General features: G+C 41.5%; 2 protein-coding genes across 2 annotated transcripts in view; one reads left to right on the plus strand and one right to left on the minus strand.

The window, feature by feature from the left end:
* vps13a (vacuolar protein sorting 13 homolog A) overlaps positions 1-3,451 on the plus strand; it is a 44,479-nt gene extending 41,028 nt beyond the window's left edge. Inside the window, 4 exon segments of the mRNA XM_048244149.1 lie at positions 922-1,007; positions 1,952-2,075; positions 2,439-2,513; positions 2,643-3,451. Coding sequence (XP_048100106.1) covers positions 922-1,007; positions 1,952-2,075; positions 2,439-2,513; positions 2,643-2,693 — 336 coding nt within the window. The 3' untranslated portion in view covers positions 2,694-3,451.
* Positions 3,452-5,828: 2,377 nt separating this feature from the next.
* On the minus strand, positions 5,829-15,577 carry gna14a (guanine nucleotide binding protein (G protein), alpha 14a). The gene is made up of 7 exons (XM_048244150.1): positions 15,218-15,577; positions 11,370-11,554; positions 10,840-10,994; positions 10,449-10,577; positions 8,340-8,469; positions 7,049-7,202; positions 5,829-6,893 (listed from the first exon to the last, which is right to left on the minus strand). The coding sequence occupies exons 1-7, from the start codon at positions 15,336-15,338 to the stop codon at positions 6,703-6,705; spliced, it is 1,065 nt and encodes a 354-aa protein (XP_048100107.1). The 5' UTR covers positions 15,339-15,577; the 3' UTR covers positions 5,829-6,702.
* Between the last annotated feature and the right edge of the window lie 704 nt (positions 15,578-16,281).

Raw genomic sequence — 16,281 nt, forward strand, 5'->3', positions numbered from 1 at the left:
TATCGTCTATTTTAATCAGTATCGTTGTTTGTCGCAATTAAAAATACCCTCAAGGGCCGGATTACATTATTATTTTGACATAGGTCGTGGGCCGGAATTGGGCCGGATGTGGGCCGGGAGTTTGAGACCCCTGCTTTAGAGGATGTTGTGAAATGTCTTTCTGAAGAAATTATAATAATGAAAAAAATTGATAAAGATTGTGATTCCATGCATGTTTAGCATTCTGTGTTTCATTGTCCACACCCCTCCACACATCACCCCTCCACCAGGAGTCATCTCTTTCATGGAGGTCACCAGATGTGTCACGTTAAAAGGGCTCCTCCGCTCTGTTTGTCATGTGTTTTCTCTTGCTGTCAGTTGATCTCACTCTTTGTTTGGTATTCACATACACCATATGCCATCATGTCAAAAGGCAATAAAGTTCCTGAGACTGGATCTGATACTAATTTAACCCTGGTCAATCATACCCAGCTCCTGACCCCTCCTCAGCCACCATGACCCAATGCTGGGTCAGACCAGCCCTCTGCTGTAGTCTGAATTTCTTCGTGTTTCTTTCAGAGTATGAGCTTTATAGTTAGAGTGTGAAGAAAGGGTTGAGCTTCTGTTGATGTAAGCTGTGGAATACATATATCACCCATGTCATCGTCCCTGCCTGTCATATACATGCATGAAGTCACTTCCGATCACAGACGACCATCACGCCTGCCACAATCACATGTGTGACGTCCGTCACATCTTCCTACAAGAAGCCTGTAAATCCATCTCTTTATTTGGGTTGACCGAATGCTGAACTTTTGATTCCTTAGGTATGGCTTTGTGTTTTTCTGAGTCCCTAACCCCCCTCTTTCTCCCTCTCTCTTCCTAACCGTCATCCCTCTGTTTCTCTCCCCTCTCTCCCTGCTCTTTGCCCCCCCCCTGTAGAAAATTGAGAACGGGCGCTTTGCCAAGTACAGGTACTTTGCTCATGCCAAAGTGAACGAGTCGGACTTCCTGATGATCACCAAGAGGTAGGAGCTCCAGCAGGACATGGGCTTTCAGTGTGGAAGCCTGACACTACTGTACATCCCCCCCCCCCACCCTGTTCAGAACACACACACACACACACACACACACACACACACACACTCTCATACCACACATGCACTGCACACACCCATTTCTTCTCAACTAAACAAGTTCTTTAGAAAACTATAGATCGGTTTTGAATGTCCCACAACTCAACTCATTGCTCCATGCACCATATTGAATACAGCACACCGAGTTGTGAGTGTTATCACTGGAGTGTACCTCCCTCAGTAAAACTCATTGGCACACACTCCCTTCAGCCTCACCGAATGCAGTGCCACCACGGCCTGTCTCTACTGCACAATCTTGCTACTTGAGCACATTTTGTGACATTTACCATTGGAACCTGGTGATGCAAATGTATTTACAATTGTTCAATTGTTCATTGTATTCATTTGGCACATCATGGGTGACTGGTGATATACTTAATGTGTCAAGCTCTTGTAATAGGAGACAAGATTTATATTGTTTCTGATATTTACTGCTTGACTTCAGGGTCCTCATACAGTAAGCAAAAGGTAGCACAAATGACAAAGTCTGTAGTTATACACAGTGGAGACAAATTCAGTATGGACACACACACAGATGCATACACACACACATACATACATACATACATACATACATACATACATACATACATACATACATACATACATACATACATACATACATACACACACACACACACATACATACATACATACATACATACATACATACATACATACATACACACACATAGGCCACACATGTACAGTAGAATCACAAAAAGCAGTTCATTGGGATGCTTATGTATGTATGGTTCATGGGTATTGCAGCAGGCACTAAGCAGGCTAGATTCCTCTGACGGACGGTGATTGTGTGTGTGTGTTTGCATCTGCAGGGGCATTTTCTTTGTCACAAAGGGAACATTTGGTCAGTTGACATGTGAATGGCAGTACCTGTTTGATGAGTTCACCAAGGAGCCAATGATTGTAGAGGACCGACGGCTGAGGATTGAGGCCAAGGTACAGCACACACACAAGACACACCTGTGCATAGTATACTGCAGCTGCCATTCACATCAGCAGATTCAGCACACAGCTGACACACCTGTGCATAGTATACTGCAGCTGCCATTCACATCAGCAGATTCAGCACACAGCTGCTCGTGTGGTCATGATGCTCTGGTGCATTCATACACATTATGTCTGGTGCTCTTGGGTGCTCCTTGTTGGTTGTTGTTGTTGCACTTTTTACCCCCATTAATGCACAAATAGGCTGACACCAGACATAATTTCACTGCATTTCTTACTTCCAGTAACTATATGCATGTGACAATAAACTTCCTTGGATCCTTGTATCCTTGTCTGTGTCTGCCCCCTCACCAGGAGCGAGTCAAGTCTGTATTTCACGCCAAAGAGTTTGGCAAGATCATCAACTTCAAAACTCCTGAGATAGCGAAGGTAGGTGTGTGTGTTTGTGTTTGTGTGTGTGTTTGTGTTTGTTTGTTTGTGTGTGTGTTTATGTGTAGCCGTATGTAAATCCACATATGCCTTTGATAGTCATATGTCCTCATGCTCTTCTTTCTGCAGTGGGTTCTCGCCAAGCTGGAGGATGCAAGAGAAAGTCTGCCAAAATACTAACAAGTCACACGGCCACCTCCTTTGTGTTGCAGTGCCTTTGGTTCTGATGTAATTCAGCTCACTTACCACTAGGTGTCAGTAGTGTCACGCATCAGTTTGTACTATGCTTTCACATACATCCACAACAAAACCTCTCCATTGCTTTAGTACACACATCCACATACAGCTTATGGCCAAGTATGCCTCTAAAGTGCAAACCTTATCCTGTGTTTTCACCTCACTTCACTTCTGACACGCCACACTGTTAGTGGGAATGTTAATATCACAAGCCAAAACACGTCATGGAGAACCCTATTTATAAAGACAGCTGGAATATGTTTACGTTTGTGAGTGAGTGAGGTAATACTTTACTTGACTGAATGAATGAATGAATGAGGGAGTGAGTGAGTTGCTTCTGAGTATAACTTGTATTGTTTAATTTGAAAATGAAAAAATGATTTTATGAAAATATTTGTTTCAAACAGGAATATTTTTCTACCTTTAGCTTTTGCATGTTAAGAACATATATGTATTAGAATTGGGGTGTATTGCTATTTTCAGTATTTCATGTGACTGATAAACTGTTTACTGTAACACTACTGCAGAGGCAAGAGGGTGGGGTTAAATAATATGCAATAATGATTATGCCTAATGCTTGCGTTTGTGTACATTTTAACTTTGCTTTAAATTGTTAGTGTTTGCCCATAACTAAGTATATGCCATGTCCAGTCTTAAAACATTTTTTTCATCAGTTTTAAATAAAACATCTATTAAATATATGTGCTTTGTTTTTTGTCACAAAGGATGTGGAATACATTAAAAGCTTGGATTGCATAGTACAGAAATTAGTTTTTTTGTAGTCTTACAAAACTAGAGTGGGTATTGCTCAGCATGGTTTAACATTCCGTAGCCTACTGGAGATAATTATGTTCAGCTTTAACATTCTTGTTCTCCACACATGAATGACTGAACTGATACTGGTGTGACATGGAAATCAATGCAAGTGGTGGCACGATGTTGTTCATGCAGAACCAGTGCTAATACATGCTTCACATTACTGTACGAGTATGTATCTGCAAATAACGAACCAGACCCAGCAATATCAATCATTTATTACACTTCTTTATAACATACACTACTAGTATTCATAGTCATGTGACATTGACAAGACAGTGTTCACCTATCACTCATACTGTACATCACACACACAGAAAGCTACTCCTTTAGGAATGAAAGGAAAAGGCACTTGAGGGCCATTCATGTCAACTACATCTGATTGATCAGTACCTGACCAATCCATATACAGTACCCTCCAGAATTATTGGCACCTTAAAGTTGATTAAAAATGGGTATAAAAAATAATCTGTTGGTGATTTATTGTAATCTCACAATGGAAAAAATAGGAAAAATCCAACCTTGAAGGGAAGAAAATTTATTTTGAGAAAAAGGAAAATCTCATAAATAAATAAATATTTTTAACAAAAATACTCACAATTATTGCCACCCCTGCTTATAATACCTTTTAAGCCACACATTGCCAATAAAACAGCTTGTAATATTCACCTATGACACCCCATAAAGTTGGAGAATACAAAGCAAGAGATTTAAGACTGTTAATCTTTATAAAATCTCCCCAGATCGTCCAGATTCCTAGGTCCACACTTGTGCATTCTCCTCTTTGACTCACCCCACTGTTTTTCTATGGAGTTTAGATCAGGGGACTGAGATGGCAATGGCCGAAGCTTGATTTTGTGTTCAGAAAACCATATTTGTTTTGATCTGGACGATTGTTTTGGTTCATTGACCTGATGAATGATCCAATCATTACCAACTTTTAGTGTCTTGTCAGAGATTGACAGATTTCCTTTGAAAATGTTCAGGTTCTTCTTGTTGATCAGGATACCATGCACCTTAACTAGATTCCCAAGGCCTTTGGGAATAAAAACAGCCCCACAATAGCACAGCGCCTCCACCATAATTCTCATTAGGTATGGGGTTCTTTTCAGTATAGTTATTCTTCTATATATGCCAAACACACCTAACATGTTTCTAGCCAAAGAGTGCAATTTTCATTTCATCTGACAATAGACCACACTTCCAGACAAAGCCACTGTACCATTCAGTAACTCCTGCCATTTACATTGGTAATTAAATGACTAGACAGGCTGTTACCAGCATGCCCTCTAAATAATCTATTAGCAATGAGGTCACTTTTGAAGATTTTTTGGTGGACTTGGTGACCCCAAGATGACACCTCTGTCTGTAACTCTCCAATAGTGGTTCTTATGGAATTTTTTACCTATATTACCATCCTCCATACTGTATGTGGTGGCAAGATAACCTTGGATCTTTGTCCAAGCATGTTTTCACATTTCCAGTTGATTAGAACCATTTAATCATTGTTTTAACTGTAAATATAGGCATTTTCAACAACATACCTAGTTTGTATAGACATTCCCTGACTTACAAATGTCAACAAACTTTCTTTTTATTTAAATTTAGTGTATTCTCTTGTCTTTCTGACGTTGAAAAATGGCTAGCAGATTAGAGGATTTAGCCTCTGTGTCACTTTATTTTCATACCTTAGTGAAAAAGAAAGTCATGAACTACTTCTGAAAGTTCACAGACACTCTGATTAACTTAAATAAGTTGAAATTAGATAGGAAAATGCTTCTGTTAGGTTTTGTATAGAAGATTTTTCTAGGGGTGCCAATAATTGTGAGCAACGCGTTAAAAATATTCATTTCTTTATGAGATTTTCCTTTTTCTCTGAATAAATTTTCTTCCATTCAAGGGTGGATTTTTCCTCATTGTTTTCATTGTGAGAGTACAATGAATCATCAAAAGATTATTTTTTATACCTTTTTTTAGTCAACTTTGCCCAAGGTGCCAATAATTCTGGATGGTAATGTAAATAGTATCACTTGTTAGCCACGGTATACTATATTTCATAGTATTTTCTAAATAAGGACAGGAGACCCCAGAACACATTTACTTTTCAGTTTGGAATATGTTCTCAAAACAGTCTGAAGTTAGATTATAATATGTTTTATTATATTATAACAATCTGAAATTAGAATACAAATATATACTCTACATCTAAAGAAAGATAAATAAGTATATATATATATATATATATATATACCCTTTGTGCAAACAGCCTCACAGTATCAACTCTGCCACAGAATCTTTAGCTGAATGGAATAAACTCACTAGATAAAAATGTCATGATTCATGAATGCATACAAAATGTAAACTTCATCCATCAGATGATCATGACTTGGAAGAACAGTTTCTTGTTTCTTACACATACACACATGCTACCTCATCTACATACCACATTGAACCCAGCAGGTGAAATGAGTGCGTGGGGGTGCACATAATTTCTTGCCCCAGAGTTCTACACATTTCCTACAATGCATCACACGCATTTTAATTACCCGTCAAACTACCCATTGTCTGCTTATATGATCACAGTAATATGCTTGTGCTATTAACTGGAACTCTCGATGTACATAAAGATCTTAAATATGTTGTAAAACCATTGTGTTTGAATGCTAGCATGGTATACCTTTCTACACCCTACATCCTGTAAGTACACCTGATGTACGTACATCATCTCCATGTCTTCCAACATAATGTACGTCTAAAGCATGTGCTTGTTTCTTTTCTATGAATTATCTGCCTCTTCTCTTTATTCAACTCTGTTACTCTACTGGCCCAGCCTTCAGCAGGTGGATGGGCTGGCCTGGGCTGGGCTCTGCTCAAGGTGTCTTCCTGTTCAGAGGGAGTTTGTCTTTCCCGCTGCCACCTTGCGCTTGCTCTAAAGGGGTACAGGTCTGGCCCTGTAAAGCACTTGGACAGAAAGCCTATTAATGGCACAATATTAAATGAATGAATTTGAATGACGGTCGTAAAATGGCTCAATATAAATGCATGAATTTAAATCAAATTGATTGAACATTCCAAATGTGTTGTGCTTTAAAGTTGTTTCTCTGAGGGTGACATCTTGGATGATTTTATGTTTGTGTTAGACAAGGTTGAACTCCTTCAGGTTGTGCCGAAGGATGGTGTCCTTGACAGCGGCGAACACAAAGCGGATGTTCTCGGTGTCGGTGGCGCAGGTGAAGTGAGAGTAGATGGTCTTCTCCCGGTCAGGGTTCTGCTCCTGATACATGCGCAGGATAAACTCGCGAGCTGCCTTTGGGTCATTTTTAGGGCCTGGAGAACACACAAGAGGAGGAGGAACATGGGGGAAAGTGGCATGCAAGAAGAAGAAAAGGTAGGACAGGAGAGAGTGAATTTTACAAACGTACAACCACGTGCATTAACACACACATTCAAAATATATTTGCAACTAAGCTTCTGGAACTCACCGTTGAACTCTGGGAAGTAGTTACCCAGGTGGGAGTGCTGGATCTTCTCCTCCAAAATGTCTGTCTTGTTGAGGAAGAGAATGACCGATGACTGCTGGAACCACGGGTAGGTGATGATGGTCTTAAACAAGGCCTTACTCTCCTCCATACGGTTCTACACACACACACACACACACACACAGTTTCAGCCCAACAGGTACATTTTCTTCCACACCATGTTAATCCTGTAGTTTAAAGGAATACACCACCGTTTTATGAAATTGGGTTATTCACTGTCTCCCTTAGAGTTAGATAAGTGAGCAAAAGCATTTTTGTCTCTGTGCATGCATTGTCCTAGTCTGGCAGCACTCCCGCTAGCTTAGCTTAGCATAGTAAATGGAATCTCTCGTCGCCGGATAGCATGTCATAAGTAAAAGTGAGCCAACAACAACAACAAAACAAAAAAATCCCTAATTACTTCTTGTGGTCTGCGTCTTCACAACAAGTACAAATGGCAATGCAGATTAAGACAAGGTGATTTCCTGTCTTGGAATTGGGACTATATTGGGGCTAAGCACAGGCACTGACTTGGGACTATATTGGGGCAAAGCACAGGCACTGACTTGGGACTATATTGGGGCAAACACAGGCACTGCTTCTTGGGTGTAGTGACATCACGCAACACCTAAATACCTTGTCTCAAGGACAATCTCTGCGCCCAAGTAACTGCTTCGCCCCAATATATAGGACCTTCATGCCACATTGGATATTCGGAAATTCCGACCTCCTATAGAGGAAAAATGACTTGAACGCAAAGTCGGGCCGGATTTTTTGCTCGGAGACTCGTGTGGAAGTCTTGTGCCCCAAGGTATCCGACTTGACGTCACTATCATATTCTCCAACCACGGCGGCCTCCCTTGCAACAACACAAGAGGCGAATTTCACTCTCATTACAAGGTAAGGCAAGGTAATTTATGACTAAATTAACACTACAGATTAAAACACTCACCCGAGACATTTTCCGCTTGCTAAACCATAGTAGGCAGCTTTAATAACTTATTTATGCATTTCCTGTATTTGTTTTCCGAGCTGATCTCATGAACACTCTTTTTTCGGAGGTCGGGATTTTTACAGTCGGGTTCTCCGAGCTTACGAACGGCATGAAGGCGGCAGCAATAGTCCCAAGTCAATGATCCGGCGACGAGAGATTCCATTCATTATGCTAAGCTAAGATAGCAGAGGCGCTGCCAGGACAATGCATGGAAATGGCCAGATAATTGGGAGGAATCAGGAATGAATGAAAATAGCTGACCTCATTATCGCACTCAGCAAGCACCTGGTCATACTCGCTGAGCGCCACCAGGAAGATGATAGACGTGACGTTCTCAAAGCAGTGGATCCACTTCCTGCGCTCTGACCTTTGACCCCCGACATCCACCATCCTGCAACAGCATGACATCATCATCTCAACTGCACTTCCTTGTGCACACAACCCCTTGTCAGACAGTGCTCCCTCATCCCATGAAAATCCTCCCCTGTGGAGACTCGGTAACCTAGGATTTCATACACAACCTCATGACATTCTTCTGCAACAATACAAACAAGGATGTGAGAAATCGATGACCTCAGAAATCCATGTCTGTAATACTTATACAAGGATCTCTCTACAGACCCCAAAGGAGGTATGGGATCTACTATTTATGGTGCAGTTGCAAGCTCCTCCTATCATAACACACACACACACACACACAAACCAGACACTTGTGCAAGTCAGAGGCCTACACAGAGCACAACAGCTCAGCTGTTCTCCACAACTGACTCCATGTCCTCTAGACATGCCGCATTGACCTACTGGACTCAGGTGCAAACTAGCCATTGGGAAGTTCAGGAGAGTTTCCGGTGGGCCACTAGATAGACCATCTTAGTTGCACTGATACAGCCAGGGCAACCTGTAATAGCAGCGAGGGGTTTTTGGCATCTCTACTGTAACACATCCAGGCCTCCCTCGAGCAGTTCATTGTGAAACGTGTTGAGAAAGAGGAAGCCTGCGGCTGGTGGCACAGAGCAGGAGCGGCAGATAAGAAAAAGGCTTTTGCTGGCTGCAAAAATAACCTACCTGACCATCTCCTGCAAGAGACTGATCAGGGAGCAGGTGCCCTGTCATGCTAGGTGTTGTACTAACTTACTAAGTAACTTAACTCAACAAAATGTTAATCTTGGAAACTGGGGTCTCCATTTTCAAGGTTTAACTAGTCAAGGTACAAACGTTTAAATAAATCAATAGGTCTCCAACTTGGAAGAACAATGGGCAATCTACCTTGTGTGACTGAAAAACAAGTTTGTTGAATTGATTTGAATGATTATTTTCATGAAGTAATAAGAATAAATAAACTACCGGTACACTTTCAAAAGTTATTTTATGACAATGAAGTTACAGCATAAAAATTAAGGGCCCTAATTTGAATGATTGACATGGTACAAAGTCTTAAGTCTACCTAAAACTAATTTAATAACTGGAAAAAAATATTTGCTAATTTAACACCATGAGCAAGACCTTAACAGCAAACACTTGCTGTTAAAGGTGCCATGTGTAATGTCCGCCAAAACATCAATTCATACTCCACATTCCATAAAAGATGGGGGCAGTATACCTCCAGAAAGTGAGTTGGTCTACCCTAGAGTAACAACCGAGACACGTATATTGCAGTTTGGCTGGTGGTTATGTTGCCCGCATACCGCCTCCCATCGCCGAAACTGGTATTATGACACCTGTCGGGCTGTGGCTAGTAATTTAGCATGCTAATTCAGGTTGATATCTCTGCAGCACTATACCTTGTCATTTTTTTAATGACATCATCACCCTTATTTCTTCTCATTCTTTTGATGCGTGTAGCTCATTTTTGGGGATTTTTTTTACCTCAATTCTTACACATGGCACCTTTAAGGTCTGGTAAGTGCTTCCTCATGCCACACAATCTATAGTCCAGGCAAGAGAACATTACTTCTTGACAGACTTTACACTTTGCCCACTATTTAAATTAGGGCCCAGAGATGCATAATGTATTACTGTATCAGGAAATGCAATGAATGGCAAGTATGTGATATATAACGCTCACACATACAGTATTTGAATACATTGGGTGGCTCATTCTGAATTCAGTGAATACAACATAATTTGAAAAACTCTGTCTTTGCAGTGATCTCTGAAGATACCTGAATTTCTTTCATTTGGTACGGAAAAATATTAGGAGCAAAACCTTTGAAAATATGGTACATCCTGTTTGGTACATTGTACACAAACAAAAACAGATTAAGTAAAAAAAATTTGATCGTTTAATATTTTGTCAGTTTGAAATCGGCATGTCAAGTTGAGGCCACTACACACCACATTCCCAGGTTGCTTTTATGTTGCCAGACTCACCTGAAGATGACATTCTCCAGGTCAAATGGGTACTCAATTATGCCGGTGGTTGGCACACGGACTCTCAGAATGTCCTGCTGGGTCGGCAAGTAGCCTGGGTTAGCTATACGTTCCAAATCACCTAGGTAGCTGGGAGAGATGGAGGTGAATGTGTTTGGGGAGGTGGGAACAGGAGAGAACAGTTTTCCCACATTATCATACTTTAGAAATTATTTTGTTTTACATTTAAGCTATACTAGGATATGAAACTATGGAACTGCAACTTACAATATGGTACACTTATCCAGTTATGTACTGTATATCCTGTATACATAAAGTGTCTGACAATGAATGTAATTTTGTTTGGAATATGCTAGAATCCTCACTCTACTACACACCCAATGATACTCACTACTTGGCAGAATCTGAGAGCTGATACTCCCTGCAGCGTTCGTAGCAGATCTGGACACCGCCATCATTCCACAGGGCCCTTATGGCCTCTATCTGGCCATTCTCCAGAGTCTGGACCTTGTCCACCTCCACATCTAACACCATCTGAACATACCCCTGCAAATCACAGCACGGAACAATGGGCCCATCAAAGCTCAGTACAACACAAAATAATCTATAAAATGTATGTCCAGCACATGTAATGACCAGAGAGTCAGGGTTCGGGGGGTTATCTTCATGTTAGTGGCTTTTTTGAAGTTTCCCAATGTACAGGTTTCAATCATGCAGTCAAGTGTGCTAGTCAACATAGGGGCTCAGTGGCTGTGGTCCTAGGTGAAGTGTGCTAGACAACATGGGTTCAGTGACTGTGGTCCTAGGTCATGCAGATCAGGCATGTCTTACTTTTGGTGTCAATACTGTGTGTGTGTGTGTGTGTGTGCGTGCCTGCCTGCCTGGGTGCGTGTGTGTGCGCATGTCTAGATGTATATATACCTCATTTCTGGAATCAGCCAGAGGGATTTGCAATGTCTCCATGGCCCGCAGCATGGACTGCATGGCTGTGAAGATGTTCTGGAAGACCAGCTTTATAAAGCTGCGCTTGTCCTCGTCGTTGTAGCCAGTGCCATGGATGATCCGCATCTGCTTTATAAACGTGCTTTTCCCACTCTCACCAGTGCCTGATGGAGGAGGAGAGAGAGAGAGGAGTAAAACAGAGAGAATGACAGATGAACAGAAAGAGAGAGAGATAGAGAGAGAGAGAGAGAGATAGAGAGGAATAAAACAGAGAAATGACAGATAAACAGAAAGAGAGAGAGATAGAGAGAGAGATAGAGAGGAATAAAACAGAGAGAATGACAGATAAACAGAAAGAGAGAGAGAGAGATAGAGAGAGAGAGGAGTAAAACAGAGAGAATGACAGATAAACAGAAAGAGAGAGAGAGATAGAGAGGAATAAAACAGAGAGAATGACAGATAAACAGAAAGAGAAAGTGTTGTGAGTGAAAAAGCACCAGGTAATGAGAAGGTTTAGCTTGCAGAGGCAGAAACCAGACAAGGGAAAGATAGACAGAAATATCAATAAGGAAATGGAAGGACAGGGTGAGAGGGGGGGGGGTGCAGATATAGAAATGAGGAAGAGATAATAGTCTGTGTACTGTGTACAAAGATCTTGGCAGCCATGTAGCTCCAGGTTATTGATCATGTTGATCTTTACATTATTGATCCTTAAGTCACAGTGTTTATGCTTACATGATGTTTCATTCAGATCTACAATGCTTATACCGCTTACAGCGTGAACCTTTTAGTGAACATATTTGTGTGTCATAAACCATATTCATTTACACAAACACACACATACACTTGCTAGTATGTGCATACATCCAGGGTTATTTTATCAATGTAGTTTTACCACAATACTGTGCATCTGTGTTCAACTCAGCCAATGAAACACATATTCACATACCTCAATAACATATAGGCTATACGTCTATATCTCACATTCACCGTATGAACCACAGAACAGGTGATTCTAGAAGCATTTGCATGGCTCCCCTGGCCTGCCACCCTGCCTACCGACACTTTGTCTGATCCCGCCCCCTATCATTATTTGTTTGTGGGCTGTAGCTCAGTTTTGTGGTCAGACACACCGTATTTGAGAGGTTGTCAAACTCTCAGCGTTAAGACACCAAAGACAAACAGAGCAACATAAAGCGTGGGGTAAGGACTCTATAATCCTCTCCACATAAAAGAGCTCAGGTCATCCTGAGAACACCTATCACAGCTGAGCATTTGACTATTTAAATTAATTTGACTTCCAAACAGGAAGTTTGTCAATATTCGTTTTTCTCATGGCAACCATTCACAGTGACTCTCAAGGGTGTGGCTCTCAAGGAGTGACAGGTAAGGGGTGGGGTATACAAATCGTAGGTAGTTAAACCATGCATGTGTTTGTGTGTGTGTGTGTGTGTGTGTGTGCTGTCCAAGTATCTCTCTGTGTGTGTTTGTGTGTGTGTGTGTGTGTGTGTATGTGTGTGTGTGTGTGTCCACAGTTATTATACACACTGTCAAACACGACAAGCAACTATGTTATTTGTTTAACAAATCTGTATGTACAAGAGGGTCCGGGCAAGTCTGTATGCATGTGCTGTAGTCTTTCATGCTGTCATGTTGACTGGTCTGTCCCTCTGCTGTGAGATCAGTATACTGCCATGCTAAAAGCAACATGATGTAGTCATTTGACTCATTTTGATATACTCCATACTGACTTATAATAAGGAGAATAGAGTCTCTGCCATCGCCTGGGCCTGTACATTTTTTGTGCATGGGAGTAAGTGGAGAGATGTATTTGTAAGGGCCTAAACCTGAGGGCAGCCGTGGACCACTGGTTAGCACTCTGGACTTGTAACCGGAACCTGTAACTTGTTGCCGGTTCGAGCCCCGACCAGTGGGCCTCGGCTGAAGTGCCATTGAGCAAGGCACTTAACCCCTCACTGCTCCCCGAGCGCCGCCGTTGAAGCAGGCAGCTCACTGCTCCGGGATTAGTGTGTGCTTCACCTCACTGTGTGTTCACTGTGTGCTGTTTGTGTTTCACTAATTCACCGATTGGGTTAAATGCATAGACCAAATTTCCCTCACGGGATCAAAATAGTATATATACTTACTTATACTTATATACCTACAACTGAGCCCATGAGGAGAGTAACAAGTCACCTGAGATTTGGTCTGACCTCACCACTCTCAAAGGACCCAATGGAACCTGGCTAACCATCAATAATGTCTTCTCAAATAATGTAGATTACTACATTAAAGCACAGTCAGTCAAAGGGTCAGTCTCATGGTCAACGTCCCGTATGACCAGAGACACCAGCAGTGCCCACAATCTGGTCAAAACATAATTTCTGCTATAAAGAGTGAACAGTATATGAATGTCTGAATGCTTACTGTTGATACCATGGCTGACGCAGGTTTTTGAACTGAACGCTACTGTACATTTCATAGCATACCCAACACATCCATGCCACTGAAAGTTAATCTCACACTGGTAAACTCAATACCACTTTTACTTAACCTCACAGCATCACAAACCTATTATATAAATGAACCACTATATGGAAAACACCCATCTAAAAAGGTTCCTGATCCCTAGTAAAAAGGATAACAAACTTGCAAAGCTACATCACAAATATTAGTTATCCAAAAAAGTTATCCACAACAAGTCCTATTGTTAACTGCAGTTAATTCAATTACCAGAATCAAAATGAATACAAGAGACAGAGAGAGAGAAAGGGAGGGAGAGAGAGACCAATGCCGCCTTTCTTTTAGCATGCAGGATAGAGATGCACAAGTCTCTCCCCCTTTCCGTTTCTGTGTGTGTGTGTGTGTGTGTGTGTTTATGTTTGTGTGCATGTTCTGGTTCTTCAGCTATGTGTCATACACGCACACACACATACTGTATGCAACTGGCACAGAGGTTTAACTTTCGATGAACATTTATTTGGTGTCATGCCTGATAGGCACAATCTGCTTTCCATGTGTTTTGCATGAGGAGGACAATGTCTGGAAAAAATGCCCTATAACTTGTGGGTGGTTTCTATAGTGGGCTGGCATGCAAACCAATCAGCCACCAGGGCACTGTTTGCTACTGACAAATAAAAACTACTAATTGTCTGAAATAACTAAATACTAATACTGAGTCTACTGGCTAGACTGATTTCTCTAGGCTCCCAAAATAATTCAGTCTTCTTTCATGTGAGATGTTCATAATCATCTGTAAAGATGCCTGTTTGGATAACAGTACACCACCATCACAGTCTACTGAATGTCAACCATTTGCGTACACTTCTGCTGCTAATATCAAAAACTACTATTCAGCAATATGGTTGACTGCTACAGTTACAAATATCCAAAGTTCTGATACATCAGTATATATTGGGTGATGATATTCTTGGGTGAAGATATTCCTCAACTGATTTCTAATGTGACTTGATCTGTTAAAAGAAATGCCATTGGCAGACACTGCCCATGGCATTGGTTGAAGTTTGGAGATATCTCTATTTCAGGTAGAGAATTATCGACAACGTAAATTGGTCTATGCCTACAAAGAGGCCTCCATATTCTATTCTATGGAGTGGATTCTCAGGGTGTGGCACCAGAACCCACAATCCTCCTAATTAATGAGTTAAGAATAGCCTACGCAAAACAACGTGTTTTTAATTCTGACAGGTACGATGAGATACAAAATCACCAAAAATAGATAAGTGAATACTTTCAAAGTAATTACAATAAATATATGTCATGATGTACTTGTCTCAGCCCCCAAAGATGTTTACGACCTGTCTCACCTAGTAGCAGTAGTTTGAGTTCCCTCCGCGAATCCTTCTTGTCTTTGCGCAGCTGTTTGTCGATCTCCTGGTTGATGCGCTGCTTCTCGCGTTCCTCTGCGGACATACAGCAGCCCGCCATCACCGCACGAAAGCTTCCTGTTGTAGCCTAGTTAACTATCACGCACAAATGTCTCGTGCAGTTGTTCGCTGGGTTTGGTCCTGATTGAGAGCATTGATTCAGAGCAACAGTTCGTCAACTCCGCAGAAATCGAGGGCACGCGTAAAAGTGCCAGGAAAATAATCCACCAAGCGCGCAGAAGTGTGTAGGTATGCAGGCCCAGGACTGTAATGGCACAGAGCTTGTGTGCGTGCATTAGGTTTGTATGCTGCCTTTCAGTAATCTACTGTACACTTTGATGCCCTTTTTACTAGGACTTGGGAGAGGCGTGGTTGCATGCTTCTGAGGTAACCACAGAGCTCATGAGCTGCTGCTGCTGCTGCTGTGTGTGTGTGTGTGTGTGTGTGTGTGTGTGTGTGGCATGGACAGTATTCCAATTAGATGTATATGAAATACTTATTTAATTGCTTTAGCGTATTTTGTTATTTGTGTTTTGCAGGATTGGACAAAATCAAATGTACCGGTAGTTTGTAAAAAAATACTTTGAGGGATTGTATTTAGAGTATTTCAAATACTTAAATACTGAAATCCCCTCAATTCCCTCAAATAAGCCAAAAATGTAATCACTCAGTAAGTATATAGCTTAGGCCTATAACCATGAGAGTAGGCTATGCTTATCATAGTCCGGGAGCCAAAGGCCAGAATCTGGTGAACCTGGTTTTGGATACATTTTTTTTCTTTGCAGTTTCTTATTGCCTAGGGGTTACTCAATAAGAATAAGGGAGGGTGCCCGGTGCTATCACTAAATTTTAGGAAAGCATGACATGTAAACCCATTTTTCGTCTCTCCACATTGCCTTGGCCCACTGGTTAGCACTCTGGACTTGTAACCGGAGGGTTGCCGGTTCGAGCCCCGACCAGTGGGCTGCAGCTGAAGTGCCCTTGAGCAAGGCACCTAACCCCTC

This window comes from Alosa alosa, chromosome 5 (assembly GCF_017589495.1).
Source record: "Alosa alosa isolate M-15738 ecotype Scorff River chromosome 5, AALO_Geno_1.1, whole genome shotgun sequence".
Classification (NCBI taxonomy): domain Eukaryota; kingdom Metazoa; phylum Chordata; class Actinopteri; order Clupeiformes; family Clupeidae; genus Alosa; species Alosa alosa.

Excerpts from the sequence above, each read along its gene's own strand:
- gna14a (XM_048244150.1), bottom strand. The coding sequence starts at position 15,338 with ATGGCGGGCTGCTGTATGTCCGCAGAGGAACGCGAGAAGCAGCGCATC. Across the intron at positions 10,995-11,369 it reads TGGCTGATTCCAGAAATGAG|GGGTATGTTCAGATGGTGTT; the intron begins GTATATATACAT and ends TGTGATTTGCAG. Across the intron at positions 8,470-10,448 it reads CTGGAGAATGTCATCTTCAG|GATGGTGGATGTCGGGGGTC; the intron begins GTGAGTCTGGCA and ends ATGCTGTTGCAG.